The 19,685-nt window shown below is 38.1% G+C and overlaps 1 protein-coding gene across 2 annotated transcripts in view; it reads right to left on the bottom strand.

Annotated features, from left to right (window-relative positions):
- The window catches only part of SAMHD1 (SAM and HD domain containing deoxynucleoside triphosphate triphosphohydrolase 1), a 60,684-nt gene that overhangs the window by 24,934 nt on the left and 16,065 nt on the right, over positions 1-19,685 (bottom strand). For both annotated transcript variants that reach the window (XM_044664334.1, XM_044664335.1), the window contains exons 5-7: positions 18,507-18,622; positions 15,720-15,790; positions 2,292-2,447 (exon numbers count right to left, since the gene is read on the bottom strand). In XM_044664334.1, the coding sequence (XP_044520269.1) occupies positions 2,292-2,447; positions 15,720-15,790; positions 18,507-18,622 (343 nt within the window). The remainder of the gene's footprint in view (positions 1-2,291; positions 2,448-15,719; positions 15,791-18,506; positions 18,623-19,685) is intronic.

Raw genomic sequence — 19,685 nt, 5'->3', positions numbered from 1 at the left:
TATATATATATATATGTAAAAAAGAATTGCATCTGAGAGTTATAGAAACATTTTTAGCTGTGACTTCTGAATCACTATCAATGACTTTAAACAACTATGGAAAACTGGAGAGGAACTTCAGGACGGGTGATGGATAGATGATGCAATATTAAAAATGGGGAGGGGGAAAATAGATTCTTCAGATTCTAATCCAGTGATTTGAACATATTTTTTTAGAAAACAGGATTATTAAAGGGAAGTAATGCTAAATCATGAGCTAAAAAGAGTTTATTAAAAAACTGAGTTGAGCTCTCAGACCAACTTCATAGGTGGGGGGGGTAGATTATCTAGTAATCTTAATAGATAAAGCCAATGAAGTTAATATTATAGATATTGCATATTTGGATTTTAGCAAAATATATGATAAAGTCTCTCATGATATCCTTGCGGACAAGGTGGACAGATATGAACTAGATAACAGGACAGTGAGAGTAGAGTTTGTCCAATGAACACCACCGGACCCAAGAGTTTTGACTATTGAACAAATGTCATTCTGCTGGGATGTTTCTAGTGATATATCACAGATATATCTGTCCTAATCAATATTTTTTCCAATGACCTGAAGACAAAAGGAACCTCTACTCACAATGACTCCAGCTGTTTAATTTTCCTTAAGCCTCTCACTCAAACCCCCAGGCCATCTTACAAAATGAAGTTCAATAGGGATAAGTACAAAGTCCTGCTTGCACAGCATAAGTATGAGATGGAGATGGATATAGCTAGACAATAGTTCAGGGAAAAAAATGATCTGGAGATTTTAGAGATTACATAATGAGTTAATGGTATAAAACAAAAGGCTAGATTAACAGAAACACCGTCCAGGACAAGGAAGATGATGGTCCTTTATTCTAGCCACATGTTTTCTGGAATATTGTGTTCAGTTCTGTGAACTATATTTTAGGAAAAAAATGGGTAAGCTAAAAACACATCCAGGATTAGGGATAAAGCATGGAGGATAAAGGGTCTTGAAACCATGCCATATTAGGATCAGTTGAAAAAATAGGAAATATCTGATCTGGACAATTGTCTTTGCTTTTGGTTTTTTTTGTTGTTGTTGTTGAAATTTGGGAGGGAATAAAGAGACATGATCATCATCTTTCGATATTCAAAGGATTATCTTGTAGAAGGTTAGACCCATTCTGCTTGGCACAAAAGGCAGAACTGGAACCAATGAGTAGAAGTTTCATAGCAGCAGATTTTAGTTCATATAAGAAAAAGCTTCTCAGTAATTAAAAGATCTACTCAAGTGGAACAGATTACTTTTTGAGGTAACATAACCATTAAGTCTTCAGTGGAAGGCTTGTAATATACTTGTTGGGGATGTTATACTTCACACTGTGAATTAATGCTTTAGGTTGGATTTGGCCCTAGAAAATCTCCAAGGTTCATGCAATCCTAAAATTCTAAGATTTATTAACTCTAAGAACAAGCAAAAGAATACAATCTCTGAAGACAGCCCTTAAACAATTCCAAAACTCTAGAGCAACAACAGTATCACTGAATTTTGACTTGGGTATAAAGTCTCTTTGAAAGGGAAAGTCCTCATTTAGAAGTATAAAATTCTAAGATGTGTTTTTAAAATTACACACATTTATTCCTAAGGAATATAGAAAAAACATTTCAAGAAAAAAACCTTTGGTTCAATGGACTTTGGAGAACCTCAAAATTTTTCCATCTTTCTGCCTCTTGCAGTTTTCCAGGAATTATACAACTTTCATACCTTTTACTGTCTGAGCAAGCATTAGCATCAAAGATTAAGAGCTGGAAGAAACTCTGAAGAGAATGGGGCTAGGGCTCTGAAGAATAAAAACTCCTTTTTTGGCCCCAAAGTCTAATCTATTATGTATGTAATTAAATGTTCCTTCAAAATAGCCCAATATAAAAAATTTTAAAGGAAAATGATAATTTACAGGTCAAGTTTTCAAATTACTATATACAGCTGCCCTTGGGATCCAACTACATTTTAGGGTGCTGCTTCTTTTTTTTTTTAAAACCCGTATCTTAGAATCAATACTGTATATTGGTTCCACAGCAGAAGAGTGTTAAGGGGTAGGCAATGGGGGTGGGGGTGAGGGTAATGTCAAGTGACTTGCCCAGGGTCACACAGTTAGGAAGTATCTGAGGCCAGATTTGACTGTAGACTCGGCTCTCAATCCACTGAGCCACCTAGCTGCCCTGCAGGGATGCTTCTAAGAAAATTTGGTGACTCATTTGAGAAGGATTAGGCAACTCAAACTAATCCTATAACTCACCTGAGAGTTCTCTTCTGTTGAATCAAGAGATCCTTCAATTTGTTCTTTGATAAAACATATATCTTCTTCTGGGACAAGGCCATAGTTCCTCATGACATCTTCAATTCCATTGGCATTAACCAGATGCTCAAACATCTTGACTGAAGCATTTTCATGCTGAAAAAATAAGAACAGAAGAAACTTGACTATGTGATTTGTAAAAATTAAATTGACTCTTTAGCCATTTATATATTGATCCTATTTACAATTAATTGATTTTATCCTGTAATTGCCCAAGTCAGTGATGGGCAAACTTTTTAAAGAGGGGGCCAAAGGAAAGGAAATGCTCATCTGTCAGTCTGTTTCTAAGGCAACTCATTCAAAGTTTCATTGTATAGTATCCTATTCATTGTATTCGTCAGATTAGGAATAATGATAGAACATTTCAGGGGGCTGCATCTGGCCCATTGGCCTTGGTTTGCCCATCATTGGCCTAAGACATGGTTCTTTGTCTCTGAAATTAGTTCATAAATGCAGCTGGCCTGCAATGAGTTAAGTTTAGAAATCCAATTCTATACTTGATCACGGAATTTTGCTGTTCTTGGGAGGATGTGGGTGGACACCAGGAAGTCTGCATTAGTATCTTCAGACCAAGGAGCTATCCTCCAAGGAGGTCTGTTTTGTTTTCCAAAGGAATCTGGCCCACAATCTTTAACCTTGCAGATGGACTCCAACAATAAACACTTTTTTAGTCACAAGAGGGAAAGAGGGGGTTGTTGCCAGCCTCTCATTCTCAGCTCCCAACCACTCCGATTATTCCCCTCTGACTCGCCTTCGTAGCCAGTCTTGCTATCCTCAACCTCATGATGCATCCTTAGCTGACCTGAGGTACCCTCTTCAGGGGAGAAATGTGTTATTTAAAATTTTCCTCAGGGGTGTGTGTGTTAAGTTTTAAAAATCATAATGTCTGTATTATAATCGATAATGTAAAAAAAATTTAACTCTTTTGGAGTAATTTCAGGGGGGTAATGTATAATTCTCAAAAGGGATTGTATGTTTTATAATCTGTAATGTAAAGTTTAAATTCTTTTGAGAGTAATTTCAGGATAAGGATTTTGCCATCTCCCCAGAATCCAGACAACGAACCTGTTTGGTGAAGACACCATGAAGATGCCTGAAGAGCTTTCATTGGATCACGAAGAACCAAATTTGAACTTTGGGGTGCAGTTGATTTGAACTATGGGGAGCTGAATGAGTTGAATGCATTTGTTTTGAATGTACACTCTTATGCCAATAGGGGACTGCCCCAAATTGGCTTTTTGTCAATGCGGCTAGTTTTTATCATCTTTTCTTTTATCCCCAAATTTTCTGTAATTAAGAAGTTGACTATGGTTTAAGATCCACCAAAAAGACCAGTCTTTTTCACTGGATCTCAGCGGGGTAACATGTTATTTAAAATTACTGGGGTTCTATTTAGAAGTATTAAGCCTCAAGATATGTAGATATATGACAAACTTCCTGTGGACATGTGGGGGACTTTGAGACTACATTTTCCATGATCCAATGGGTTTCCAGTTTTGGACGTGACAACGGGAACCAACATAAAGCGTGACTTAAATTAGGGGTGGAGCTTGGGCTTGGCCTCTTTTGGTACGAGGCAGCAAGATGGAGGGAAGAAAATTGCCTGGAGGTTTAAAATAGCTTTTATCAGGTGCGTGGTCTTATATATTTTACCAACATGGCCATGGTAATTAAAATATTACTTTTCCTCATAATATCAGCCTTTATCATTTTTAATCGTTATACCCTAAAACAAATAGCATTATTTCCTCACCTAATCTGTTCTGTACATTGTTCTAATCTTATAAAAAAGGAGCTGAGTCTCCATCTCAGGGTCTCTGGGGGATGAGGCAGCTATTAACCCATTCTAATGACAGACAGCAATCCTGTTAATAAAATGTTACCTTACTAGGAACAAAATGTACCTCAGTCTACCTTTGCTGAATTTCACTCCTGACACATCCTTGATGATCATGACTGAAACTGTTCTTGGTTCCCAAGGATCCTGATATTTCAGGATCTACCATACCCCTCTCAGCTAGCATGTCATGTTCTTAGCAGGTTCCGATAAATGCAATCTTACAGGAACATCTTCAAAAAAGCCATCAATTTATCAAATTTACCAGTCCACAAAATCCCTCACAAGCCACAATCAGACTTGGAGACAGAGGCAACGGCAACATATTTGCTTTTTTTTTAACTGACCACATTTTAAAAATCTAGACCTAACTGATCTGCTGTTTTTTGTTTTTTTTTGGATGGGTGTGCAACTATGTAGCTATGTATCTATATGTTAGTAGATTTGGGTATGTGTTTGTGATAAGAAAGTCTTTCACAAAGAGCTAGAAAAACCTACATGAACTTTTGCAGAGTGAAATAAGCAGAGCCAGAAAAACATTATACACAGTAATGGCAATATTGTGGAAAGATCAGCTAAGAGAGACTGAGCTGCTAACAATAATACAATGATCCAGGACAATTCTGAGGCACTAATGAAAAAGAATGCTATCCACTTCTAGCCAAAGAACTGTTGGAGTCAGATGCAGATGAAAGCATATGATTTTTCACTTGTTTATTTGTGTTTATGTTTGGGGGTTTGGGTTTTATAAGATTACTCACAAAAATGAATAATATGGAAATGTTTTATGTGATAATGCATGTATAAAAGACTGAATTGCTTGCCAGCTCTGGGAAGTGGGGGAGAAAGGAAGAGAAGGAGACAATTTGGATCATATAACTTTAGAAAACTCGTGGAAATTTTTTAATCACATGTAATTGGCAAAAAATTAACTTACTAAAAAGATAAAGTCTTTCACAATATCTATTACACTAAGGCAAAATTTCTACTTGTTTCTGTCTCTTTGCTTAGTGTTTCTTTTTAGAGGAGAACATTAAAAGAACTAATTTAGTCATAATTCTATTGAATAAAAATAAACTGGTGAGCTAATTGATGGATTCTTATTCCTTTAAATCTTAAAGAGCACCCCACCTGATTTCAGTGGGAGGCAACATATTTCCTAAGAAGTGATCCTAGGCAGAAGGGTCCAGACAACAGGTCTCAAGCCACCAGGCTTGCTCCATCGGCTTCTTTTCACCTTGGAGACCAGCCCTGAACCAAAGGCTCAAAAACTCAATCATGTCCTCTCTCCAACCTGCTGTAGGAAAAGTTTGGCACAGAGAGATCTTCGGAATGTTGCACGCAAGCTTGAAGGACAGGAGCGTCCTTGAAGGAGCAACGGAGGATTGGGGGAGACAGAACTGGGGGAGGGGACTTTGTCTCTGAGCTCTGCGCAGGAGGGAGGACTTGACCTCGCCTCAGGATTCCACACTGAGTACCCGAGGCTTTCCCTGAGTTCCCTATCTTTCTCCGTGTGCTCTGAAGATTTGAGAGTGTTCCTGTTTCCCTGTATAACACCAAAGAGGCTGATTATAGCAGCTGAAGGGGTCACTGGCCAGAGAGGTTTGCTGAGTCAGCCTGAAGACTTTCTATCCTGCTCTGTGCCAACTGAGAAAGACCTTTGTGAACCTTGTCTGTAGATTAGATTAGAGAACAGGTGAGAGGAAAGGAAGGAAGAGTGTTCCAGGCCACAGCCTTGGCTTGGCCTGGGCAGAAAGGACCCCATACATATCTTGGCAGAATAGGGCCGCCTGTCCCTTCCTTGATCCTGACTTAATAAACCAGCCTGTCTGAGAAAAGCAGTCAGATTAGAATTCCTTAGAAATCCTGAAATGGGCTGAGGGTGTGAGGGGAAACTTGGGGAGGCTGTCCTTGACAGAGAACTGGTTTCAATAGATACTTTTGGGGGGCCAGGCCATTCGCTAAGTCCTGGCAAACAGTTAATGCCAAACCCCAAAGGTCCTTTATGTGAAAGCCAGTTCTTGTCCATCTCTGATAATCCTCAGGGCAAAGGTGGAGAGTTACCCACAGACAGGCTTCACACCTACACAAGTCGATCAAACACACTTGGGTTCTCTCCATCTATCATTCTTACACTGCCAGGAGGATGATGATAAATGCACATCCTAGCTGAACCTGGGACACAGTTCCTCCTGCTACTGGGAAGGATGGGGCAATCTACTGCCCTTTGTTGATATGAATTTTGTAATTCAGAATTAGCACAGTGGATACAGCACCAGGCCTGGATTCTGAAAGACTCAGGTTCAAATCTGGCCTCAGACACTTCCTAGCTGTGTGACCCTGGGCAAGTCACTTAATCCCAAATTTAACAACATAAGGTAAGAGTTTTTTTTTTTTTTTTTTACATTTTTAAACCCTTAACTTCTGTGTATTGGCTCCTAGGTGGAAGAGTAGTAAGGGTGGGCAATGGGGGTCAAGTGACTTGCCCAGGGTCACACAGCTGGGAAATGTCTGAGGCCGGATTTGAACCTGGGACCTCCCCTCTTTAGGCCTGGCTCTCAATCCACTGAGCAACCCAGCTGCCCCCAAGAGGTTTTTTTTAAAAGGAGGTAAAAAAAAAAACCAACAGAATCTAAGGCTACCTAAAAAAAAAATCTCCTTTCCTTGCTACAGCTTTCTATTCTCTCATCCCCACCTATCTCATGCCTATCCCTCCAAAGTTCCTAAATCCCTGAACAGTAGCCTTGTCTTCATTTCCTAGCCTGCCTCCTGGAATCTCTGTTCTACTATTTTATATACCTCTTTTCACACTTGTTCCAACTTTCTGCAACCATGGAAACTTCAAACTCCTCAAAAACAAACAAACCCTCAATGCCCCCCCACACATCTGAAAAACAAAAATAAAACAGGTTCCTCCAGTGCTAAAATGCTTTCTCTTATGCCTATTGCCTATGTAGTTTTGGACAAATTCCCACTTCCCTGGGTTTCAATTTCCTCATCTGTAAAATAAAGGGGAGAGATGATGACCTCTTGAGGCTGCTTTTGCCTCTAGAACCATGAGTACGTGCCCCTAAAAACCCACTAGGCTAAGTGAAAGAGGAAGTATACTTTCAGTGTCTTCCTCTGACTTCAAACACCTACCTTACTCCCTCCTCCCAATATTCAGTCATCCGTCCTCATTTTTTCCCAACCCTTCTCTTCTGTCTTAGAATTAATACTGTGTATTGGTTCCAAGGCAGAAGAGTAGAAAGGGCTAGACAATGGCGGTTATGTGACTTGCCCAGGGTCATACAACTGAGAAGTGTCTGAGGCCAGATTTGAACCCAGGACTTCCCATCTCTAGGCCTGACTCTCCACCCACTGAGCCATCCAGCTTCCCCACCTCTTCTCTTTTTTGAGTAATACTATTTATTCTATATCATGTAACAGACCTGGTGGCAATTATCCACCAGAAGCCATAACATTCCCCTCATTTTCTCAAGGAGTTCGGTACTGGGCTCGGTGTCTTCTCTAGGAGGGAATGTCCCTGCTCTTACATATGGGGACTTCACTATATGTGCTCGTGCCCCCACAAATGTCCAGCCAAGCCAGTTCAGGGCTCTCCTGCATCCATAAGCATTAAGCGCCTGCTCTCTTCCAGGGATTGTGCAAGGGACGAGTCAGAAATACAAAAGGGAATTGGCTCCTGCCCTAAAGGAACTTGGATTTCTTCTGGAAGATACAATATGTTCAGAGCTGAGTAACTATGGAAGCTCTGCACTAACGACTGAGGAAAGCCAGGAAGCCTCATGTAGGAGGTGTTGCTTGAGCTCAGCCAAGAAAGCAGCCAGAAGGTCCAAGCACAGAGGTGAGGAGGGAGAGAATTCCAGGCTCAGGAGGCAACCTAAAAAAGCCTTAAAGGCATGGAGCCAGAGGACGGAAGGGTACCTACGAGGGAGGCCAAGGTGGCTGCACCGCAGAGTACCTCAAGGGGAGTGAGCAGCCTAGAAAAACAAGCTGAAGCCGGCCAAGATGGGTTTTAAATGGCAAGCACAGGAGTTTGTGTTTTATTCTGGAGGCAAGTGGAATCAAGGGAAGCTCAGCTCCTGTGATATACCTTCCAAACACTTCAGTAATAAGAGTATTAATACCCCAAACCCCATCATCTCCTGGAAGTGCTCCAGCTCCATAACAGATAACTCTGAGACTCCTCTCCCTGAACCTAACTCCTTATCCCTCCATCTCTACCTGAGACCACTATTAGTTTTCCTTTTTTACCTGAAATACACCCCCCCCCACACACACACACACACATCATCTCTCATTCTCTTATCCCTTACTCTAGTCTAAGAAAAAAAAAGGCTCTTTTTCTCTTTGTCAATACTAAATTCCATCTTTCAGGGGGCAGCCAGGTGGCTCAGTGAATGGAGAGCCAGGCACAGAGCCAGGAAGTCCTGGGTTCAAATCTGACCTCAGACACTTCCTAGCTGTGTGACCCTGGGCAGGTCACTTAACCCCTATTGCCTCACCTTTACTGCTCTTCTGCCTTGGAACCAACACAGTATTGATTCTAAGACAGAGGTTAAGGATTTAAAAAAAACCCCTAAATCCTTTTTCTTGTGTTTTTAATCTCATTCCTTCCCATATCTTCAAGGAGTTTACTTCTATCATTCTCTTTCTGCTCACTCACATACCCATGTAACCCTTGAATTTCTCTTTATCCACCAACTCCTTCCCTGCTGCCTTACTAGCTGTGTGACTCCTGGCAAGGCAGTTAACCCTTAGCTCAGTTTCCTCAACTGTAAATGCAGTTAATAATAGCACCTACCTCATAGGGTTGTTGGGAGAATCATGAGTTAATATTTGTTAAGCTTTTAGTATAGGGCCTAGCACATAGTAGATGCTTACTAGAAAATTATTTCCTTCTCTCTGCAAACCTTTTCTCTGTCCTCACTGCAACTTCTAGTCTAGGGTTCTTTTATCTATCTATTTATTTATTTGTTATTTTTAAGCTCTTACTTTCTATCTTAGAATCAATACTATATATTGATTCCAAGGTAGAAGAGAGGTAAGGGCCAGGCAGTTGGAGTTGAGTGACTCACACAGCTAGGAAGTGTCTGAGGTCAAATTTGAATTCAGGACCTCCTGTCTCCAGGTCTGGTTCTCCATCCATTGAGCCACCTTACTTGCCAATAGTTTAGGGGTTCTTAATTTTTCTTGCGTCATGGACCCTTTTTGGCAGTCTGGGGAAGCCTTTACACCTCTTCTCAGAAGAATATTTTTAAATTTATAAAACACATAGGATTACAAAGAAAATTATGCTGAAACACAGTTATTAAAATATTTTTTAAAAATAATTCATGAGGGGGAAGCTGGGTGGCTCAGTGGATTGAGAGCCAGGTCTAGAGATGGGAGGTCCTGGGTTCAAATCTGTACTCTGACACTTCCTAGCTGTGTGATCCTGGGCAAGTCACTTAAACACCCCACCCCCATCCCACTGCCTAGCCCTTACTGATCTTCTGCCTTGGAACCAATACATAATATTGTTTATTATTACTTTATTACCTAAGGTAAGGATTTCAAAAATAAAAATAATAATAAATAATTCATGAAGTTAAAGTCTTCTTGGTCTAGTTCCTCCACTGAAACTTCTAGTCTGTCTAACCCTCCCTGCCCTCTGCCCTCCAAGGGCATTACGGTACTCTGCTCTGGTTTCCCCTCCCTCCTTTTGCAATCTTATTATAACAGTTATTAATCTATTCCACTTCACACATTTTTCTGTCCCAGTCCCAAGTTCTTAGCCCTTTGCTCATTTTCCCCACCCCTTAAGCCCTAACTCTAGGTTATTCTCACCATGAGGCTGGTCTTATTTGCTCTTATTCCAGACTGATAGCTGCAGGAGGAAGTCTTACAGTATAGAATGAGTTCACTACAATTTTGTGTTATCTAATCTCAATTCACTTCACTGATCCAAAATAATCCTAGTAATCTTCCCTAATGGACTCCTACAGCGTCTGTGCCACATTTCCTCTTTTCTCAAATTACTCTTTTAGAGAAAACTGAGGCTATCTATTAGTTTTCTTCCCCCCCCCCCCCAAAAGCCCTCAAAATCATATCTCATTCTCTTATCCCTTGCTCCAGTCTAAGGAAAAAAAATGGCTCTTCTCTTTGTCAATACTAAATCTCTCTTCTTGGGCCTTTAATCTCATTTCTTCCCGTATCTTCCAAGAGTTTGCCCCTTCAATCATATTCTCTCTCTGCCTTACTCACATACACACATATCCCTTGAATTTCTCTTTATCTACTAACTCCTTCCCTGCTGCCTACAAACATGTCCAATCATCCCCCCCCCAATCTTACAAAAAACAAACCCCAAACCTTCTCTGGACTGAGTTGTCTCTTAACCTATCGTTCTATTTATCTTTCTTTCACAGTCCAAATTCCTAGAAAAACCATCCTGCCTCCATTTTCTCTCCTTCAACTTCCTCCTCAGTCCCTTCCAATCTGGTTTTTGCCATCACTACTTCACTGAAACTGCTCTTAAAGTTACCAATGTGATCTTAATTGTACAATCAGTACTCTGCATTAATGAGTTATTCTTATTAAAAATCTTCCACTGAAATCCTCTTCCAACTCTAGCTGGAATGGAGGCAGCCCTGGATTCTCAAAGCCTTTGCAAATTAAACACAACCACAAGGAAATTCTAGCAATTTGAAATGGCTCTGAATCAAGGCTTTTGCTTTTCCATTAAAGGCAAAGAGGGTTAAGTAACTTGCCCAGGGTCACACTGCTAGTAAAGCATCTGAGGCCAGATTTGAACTCAGGAATATGAAGTCTTCCTGACTCCATGGAGCCAACTAGTTGTCCGGAGTAGAGACTTAAGCAATAGATTATGTCTGTCATCTTGATGGCCAACTTAACTAAGTTTAGGAGAGCCTCTACCATAATGTTAGATGATGATGAATTCTTTTGGCCCCAGAAACTCATGTTATCATCTACCAAAGTATGCATAAGTTATCATTTGCAGAGGGGAGAGGGATAGTCATAACTTAAACCAAAGTCATCACAGTTCTTTTGAAATACTCAATATTGTTAGTGTCCCAAAATGTACTAATTTCTATAGGTTTACTAATTTACATGGCATTTTAAGGTTTGCAAAATGCTTTACAAATATTATCTGATTTTTTTTCTTACAACAAACCTAGAGCAAAGTGCCTTTTTATCTTACAAACCTGGGAGTAAATGCCATTTTCGTAGATGAGGAAACTAAAGTAGTCATAGGGTAAGTGAGTTGCCCAAGGTCACATAGCTACTAAGTATTCATTGCTCAATCTAGTTGCAAATAGATAATATTTGGCAGCACTGGCACACTGGATTCCCTTCTTGCCTCTGACATATGATGCTTGTGAGACTCTAGGAAAGTCATTCAATCTCTTAGTGTCCCTGGGGCCTCTCTAGGACTCCAAGGTGCAGAATAGTTTTGTTGATCTGTGCTGATAGAGGGAGTTTGCACACCAGAAATTCTCCATACTGATGAAATCAGTCTTGGGAAAAAAAAAAGATCCAACATGCATATATGGTAACAGTTACCCTTTCAACATCACGACTTTCCCTAATGCAGTTTTGATATATCTTGGGTTGGCATAAGAAATGAAATGGAAATTTTTGCTGAGTTTTTGGGAAGCCACAGACGACACATAAAAAGTTTAGAAATTCAGAGATGCACACTTAACCCAAAATTTACAATGAAGTATTGTAAACACCCCATAAAAGAAAAAATTCAGACTTCTCTGGTACAAAGGGAGGACCAAAAAATTTTACAAGGATTTTCTATATTGCAGGGGTGCCATACCCCAAATCCCCAGGCTGTGGAAAGGATAATTGTATGTATCTTCCATGGAGCAGGTACTCAATAAATAATTGTTAAATGAAGGAATTTATTATGAAAAATACATTATTTTATATTACACAATACATGAAGTTACGGGTTCTTTTTTTTTTAATTCTTATCTTTTGTCTTAGAATCAATACCAAGTATTGGTTCCAAGGCAGAAGAGGGGTAAAGGGTAGGCAACTGGGATTAAATGATTCGCCCAGGGTCATACATTTTAAACTTTCTAATCTGTTTTGAAAATGTTTACTTTGAAAGAAAGTAAATTTTTTGATTTTAATGAAATCTTTGCTTTAGTCAGATAAAATCTTATATATAGGACAATGTCTTTGTGAAGAAAGAATGATTGTCTACAGGGGCATTAGAAATAGAAGGTAAAGTTTAATCAGAATTGAAAATACGAAGCAATTAAATCAGGCAAAGTTAGTAATGAAGGAATTCTCAGAAGCGTTAGGATTATCATTAGTTATTAAATAATTTTTGCAGGAAGAAATATTTCAACAATTTAATAAATATTCAGTAAATCCTTACCAAAAAGCCATCAGTCTACTTAGCTTAGTCGTGTTAAACAAAAACACACAAAAAAGCTTTAAAAAAACCTCACAACTACCCAGAAATTGATTGTCCACCTTATTCATCACACTTAGCTCCAAATAACTTTCAAAAATAAAATCACAGAATCTGAGAGAAGGAAGGAAGTCTAAGATCACACAGCCCAAATTCTTCCTTCTGTTCTTGAGGGAATCACAGCCCAGAGGTCAGCCCAGAGGTGCCAAAGAGCTTGCCTGAGATGGCACAGCTATCTAATGGGAAAGCCAAGACCAAAAGCCATGTCTAGGATTCTTTCTCCAAAATTAACTTTCAAAGAAGAATCCATTAACTTCTTTATGTTTACTAATATAATAAAAATAGCTACAATTTATATAACACTTCAAGGTTTGCAAAGTGGAAGAGCCAAGACTGGAACCCAGGTCCTCTGACACTTCCCTCCCCACCTCCCACCCCCAAATCTAGCGCTCTTTCTACTCTAACGAACTGCTAGAATTGTTCCATCTTCCCATTGAGGGGATTAGAACAGCAAATGATTAACTGTAGGGATTGAGTAAAACACTGACTCTATCTTGGGACTTCATTCAGGAGCTAGCTCAGGGTCTAGTCTGACTTCTGGTTTGTTAGGGAAAAAAAACCAAAATTTTATTCAGTTGTGGGAACTGGAGAAAACTGTATTGCATCATATGAACATATGCCTGGCTGGAAGCTGGATCACCTCTACTTGCTATCCTATCTACTGATCCTCAACTAAGACCTGGGTCATGTTGACCAGGACCCAGTCAGACCCAAAGACTGATGAAAGAAGTTTTATCACAACTGATCATCTCAACCAACCCATTTGTCTTTTCTGAAAACTGGTCCCATTTTGATCAATCAATTATTGTTTTCATGTTCCTTTGACTGGATACGCACTTATGGGGAATAGGACATCCCTTCTGATTTTAAGGAATTGTACTGTTTGCTTTCACCTTCCCAACTTGGAAAGTCTCTAATCTCTCCTCCAATTAGAAATCAGATTACCTAATGTTGTAGGCTGGTTAACTGTTTTCTTTTAATTAGCTGATTTTTTTTATTAAAAATTTTTTTAAATGTATAAAAATCTGTCTCCCTTTGCAGTTGAGGTTCAGCCCCAACTGAGGAAGGGGCTGATGGTTAGGCAATTGACATGCACTGTTTAAGAAATCCATACTTTTGTTTCCTCAAACATTTCACCTTCCACACCATACCATGAACTTACAGAACCACTTAAGAGGGTCAGTATGGCAGCAAGGAAGGGTAATGATCTTGGAGTCAAAAGACACAGATTCATGTTCTTTCTTGGATATCAACTAGTGGTATGATGGTAGCAAAGTCATTTGACTAGTTTCAGTCTCAGCTTCATCTTTAGAATAAAGAAAATACTCGAACTAGGTTCCTGTCTACTTCACAGAGCTGCCCTGAGGAAAGCACTCTGTAGACTGAATGTGCTAGATAAATGTGAATTATCACTATTTTGTATTACAGTCAACTGTGCACATTTCACCTATCCCACTAGATTTTATTCTATAACTAAAGAATCCTTAGGCTAGAAAAGGCCTCAGAGAACACCTAGACTATTCCAAATCCAAAACATCCTTTGCTATAAGACTGGCAAGTTCACTATCTACCAAAACACCGTCAATGAGTGAGGGAATGCATTACCTTCCCAGAAAACTCTGTTAAGTAATTTCCCCTTATATCAAACTGAAATCTGCCTCTCTATTTTTTTTAAACCCAAACTTTTTGTCTAAGAATCAATACTCTGTGTTCATTCCAACACAAAAGGGAGGTATGGGCTGGCCAATGGGGTTAAGTGACTTGCCCAAGGTCATAGTGGTAGGAAGTATCTGAAACCACATTTGAACCTAGGACCTCTTCTCGCCAAGCCTGACTCTCTATCCACTGAGCCACCTTGCTAGCCCCAATCAGCTTCTCTATTAACTTTTCTACATTGTTTCTAGTTGCTCTGCCTTTTGGGGCTATGCACAATAAATCTAATCTCTCTTCTCTATGATATTTTGTTCTATTCTCTAGAAATCATTTACTTGTAGATTTCATTTGAACTACCTTATGTTAAAATAAGCTGCTCCAAAATTTTATGTTCTGGAGTTTAACTATAAAGCATGCAAATACAAAAAGTTAATTTAATATTCTTTGACCCAGAGGTTCCACTTGCCAGGCATATATACCCCAAGAAGATCACTGACAAAAAAAGAAAGGCCCCAAATATAGCTAACTATTCATAGTAGCACTTTTAATGATAGCAAAGAATTGAAAACAAAATAGGTGCCCATCAAATGGGGAACTAACTATAAACAAGTGGCAAGTACATGAATGTTTCTGGGTTTTAAGAAATGATGACTACAGAAAATCACAAGAAGACACAGGAATTCATGAGAAGTGAAGTGAACAGTAACAACAATATATAAAACAAAGAGAACAACATAAGTAGAAAGACAAAAAAAAAATCCAAACTAAATGATACTAAATTTGGCCTCCAAAAAGAGATAAAAAGAAAATGCCACCTCCTGCTTCTTTTCAGAGGTAGGAGACTGGGTGTGGGATGCTGCATATTATGTCAAACTTTTTTGCTGTGGTGGTTAGTTTTTCTGAACTATTTCCCATCCTCTTTTGTTAAAAGAGACTGCTTTCTGGGAAGAAAAGGAGTAAGATAAAATGGGAAATGTAGGTGATGTAAACAACAACAGGGTTGACTATTTAAAAGACTCCGTGGTAAATTCTTGTATGAAGCAAAAGCCAAAAGTTTCTAGGCTAGATCTCCATTTCATGAGGTGCCTAGGTCATGCTCACTTCACTCCTGGGTCCACTTCCCTTTCTGTGGACTTTTCAACTCCTTGACAGCCTCTAAATTCTGGATATGTGGCATCCAGGAGGCCTTCTCTTCTTTTCTCTCCTTGCTTTTCCTCTTTATGTTGTTTCCCTCATTAAAACGTAAGCTCTCAGAAGGTAGAGCCTATCTTTTTTGCTTGTATTTGTATCTCCAGAATTTTACACAAGTGTCTGGCACATAATAGGATTTGATAATGTTTAATCCTTTTACTCTGTACGAAAATATGACTATATTACATACCCTCCAATTCAACTCTGGGCGAGCAAGAGGAATAAACCTTCCATCAAACATGTGTGAAAATGGTCCATGACCTTAAAAAAGAAGGAAATAAAAAATATTAATTCATACTGCTAAATAGAGTGAATTCATTTTTCCCATTCTTCTTCATTTATCCTTAATTCAAAACTATCCATTAAAAGCCCCAACAATATACATCATATCTTCTCCATGCTTAAGAAGACAGTTGTTTCAAATTGCGGTGACCAAAATACTTCACCACTTAGGGACCAACTTTTTTTTTTAATTGCTTATTTTCTCAATTACATGTGAAAGCAATTTTTAACATTAATTTTTTAAAAATTTTGAGTTCCAAGATCAATGGAATAATTAGATCCATAATATACAGGGGTAAATGACCTTAGCAACCTAGTGTTTGATAAACCCAAAGACCCTGGCTTTTGGAATAAGAACTCACTATTTAACAAAAACTGCTGGGAAAATTGGAAAACAGTATGGCATAAACTAGATATAGACCAATAACTGACACTCTGCCAAGAAAAGGTCAAAATGTGTATATGATTTACATATAGTGATACCATAACTAAATTAGAGGAACATGGAATAGTTTACCTGGGAGATCTGTGGAGAAAGGAAGAATTTATGTCCAAACCAGAGATAGAGAGCATTATAAGATGTAATGAATAATTTTGATTATATTAAATTAAAAAGCTTTTGTATACACAAAATTAACGTAACCAAGATTAGAAGGGAAACAATAAAATGGGGAAAAAATTTATAACAAATTTCTCTGAGAAAGGGCTAATTTCTCAAATTTACAGAGAACTAAGTCAAATTCATAAGAATACAAACCATTCACAATTGACAAATGATAAAAGATATGAACAAGCAATTTTCAGATGAGGAAATCAAAGCTATCAATAATCATATGAAAAAGTGTTCTAAATTACTCTTGGAGAAATGCAAATTAAAATAGCACTGAGGTACCACCTCACACCTAACAGATTGGCCAATGTGACAATAATGGAAAATGATAAATATTGGAGGGGATGTGGCAAAATTGGGACACTGATTCATTGTTGGTGAGTTGTGAACTGATCCAACCGTTCCAGAAGGCAATTTAGAACTATGAAAAAAGGGCTATAAAACTGTGCATACCTTTTGATCCTTTAATACTACTACTGGGTCTATATCCCAAAGAGATAATAAAAATAGGGAAAGGACCTACTTGTATAAAAATACGTATAGCAGCTCTTTTTGTGATGGCAAAAAATTGGAAATTGAAGGGGTGTCCATCAACTGAGGAATGGTTGAACAAATTATGGTACATGGTGGTGATGGAAAGCTATTGTGCTAAAAGAAATGATAAGCAAGGTGATAAGCAAGATCTGCAGGAAAGGATGCAGAGTGAAATAAGCAGAACTGGAAGAATATTGTATAGTGATAGCAACATTATACGATGATCAACTGCAAAAACTTGGTGACGCTCAGTAATGCAATGATCTGGGAAAACCTTGAAAGACTTACGAAGGAGAATGCTATCCACATCCAGAGAAAGAACTTCTGGAGTTGGATGGAAGAGGATCAAAGCATACCCTCTTTCATATCAGTGTGGTTACAGTTTTATTTTGGGGTTTTGGTTTTGTACGAGTGTGTTCTTGCAACAATGATCAATATGGAAGTGTTTTGTATGATAATAAAAATAAAATTTGAGCTTCAAATTTCTATCCCTCTCTTATATATCCCCTTCTTCACAAAGCAGTTTTATATAGATTATACACGTACAGTCAGGAAAGCACATTTTCATATTAGCCATGTTACAGAAGAAAACACAGAACAACCTAAAAAAAAGAAAAAGAAAGTAAAAAAGTATGTTTTCAATATGCACTATGACTCCATCAGTTCTTTCTCTGGAATAGAAAGCATTTTTTATCTAAAGTCCTTTGGAACTGTCTTGGATCATTGTATTGCTGAGAATTACTAACTCATTCACAAATGACCATCATTACAATGTTGCTGTGACTATGTACAATGTTCTTTTGGTTCTTCTCACTTCACTTTGTATCATTTCATGAGTCTTCCCAGGTTTTTCTGAAATCATCTCTTTCATCATTTCTTATAGCACAACAGTATTCCATCACAATCATACTATGATTTGTTCAGCCATTCTCCAACTGATAGGCATGCCCTCAATTTCCAGTCCTTTGCCACCAAAAAAGAGCTGCCATAAAAATATTTTTGTACATACAGATCCTTTTCTTTTTGCTCCGATCTCTTTGAGATACTGACCTAGAAGTGGTATTGCTGAGGCAAAGGATATGCACAGTTCTTTAGCTCTTTGGACACAATTCCAAATTGCTCTCCTTTGGATCAGTTGGAACAGTGTATTAGTATCCTGATTTCCCCACATTTCCTACAACATTTGTCATTTTCCTTTTCTGTCATATTAGCCAATTTGCTAAGTGCGAGTGGCACCTCAGAGTTGTCTTAATCTGCATTTCTCTAATCAACAGTGATTTAAAGTGTATTTTCATATTGTAGATGACATATTATAGCAGAAATCCTCCATCTAGACAACAGGACTTGAGAGTTAAAAATGCTTGGGACCTATGCCACATACGATAGAATTAACATATTTGGATGCTGATATTCACTGAGGTATTGTAAAGAGAACTTATGATACCTATTATCCTTAGTTGATTGTGGTCTCTTAAAAAAATAAAAGAATAACTGCCAATATTCATATTAAATCATGTTTTAACATGTCAGCTCTTTTGTGTACATATTTACCTAGATCATGACAGAGCCCAGCTATCTGAACACAAAGTATATCCCGATTAGTTATCTGTAGCTCAGGCTGTTTTTCTTGAAGAGTGCGGACCAGATATCCTGCTAGATACCCGACACTGTGAAGCAAGAAAAAAATAGAATCTCAATTTGAGAGCCATTCTATTTCTTCAATAAAGAAGGTACCTTTTCTACATGTAATTCTATGTGACTTTTGACCTATTGGAGGCCATGCATCTCCCCACAAATCATTGTGAGAGTCAAGGACCTTTAGTAATCAGAGGGAGGATGTTCCTTGTTTTAAATTACTCCTCTCTTCAGGTTCCAAAGAATGGTTATATTTGTTGACATTCCTATAGAGCCTAGGTTCTTAACCAAAGTTCCTTGAACTGTTAAACATTTAAAATAATTACAGTCTGTTATAGTTGGATTTTTTGTAACATTATGTATTTATTTTATGAATTTAAAAACATTCATTTGAGGAGTTCATAGGCTTTCACCACATTACCAGAGGAGTCTATATCACATAAAAAGATAAAGAACCTTCTGTTTCTAAGTTTTTAAGAACTTTCTAAATAAACTTAAGTTTCTAAGAAAGGAGCTCATGTAGAGGCAATTAAAAAAAAAAGGCCCGTGTATAATTTTTTTCGTATTCACAATTTAATATGAGTTAAATGTGATTCTTTAATAATTCACATGATATCATATAATAGAATTCTACTGGAAAGAACTGTCTCAAAAAAGAAAACAGGAAAACTATCTAAACTTCCTGCCGCCCAGAAGCATTTCCTTCATGCTATGGGAAAAAAGACATCAATTCTAACAATGCTGTTGCTGCTTTAATCTTGTCTTTCAAATTCATATTTTTCCTAAAACATTATTTAATATTGGTTTTAAAGGCTCAATTTAAATGAGGATAAGCAGATAGTAGGAAAAATGAAGGGCTTAAAATTTAGACTATAATATTAATAAGAAGGTAAAAGAAAAAGGGTCCCTGAAATACTCTGAAAATAAATTGTTTCGACCAGCCCAATCACCTTCTCTTAGGAGGTAAACAAGTCAGAAACAAATCATATCATAACAATGTTTAACTGTGCTAAAGGAATTTCCATTAAAAACTACCAAAACAGATAATCAGGGCAAGACTTAAATCTAATTCTTTGTAATGGAAACTCATAAAGA

The sequence above is a fragment of the Gracilinanus agilis genome, chromosome 2 (assembly GCF_016433145.1).
Source record: "Gracilinanus agilis isolate LMUSP501 chromosome 2, AgileGrace, whole genome shotgun sequence".
Taxonomy (NCBI): Eukaryota; Metazoa; Chordata; class Mammalia; order Didelphimorphia; family Didelphidae; genus Gracilinanus; species Gracilinanus agilis.
The sequence above is the reverse complement of the archived record's forward strand: the minus strand, read 5'-3'. Positions and strand labels throughout refer to the sequence as shown.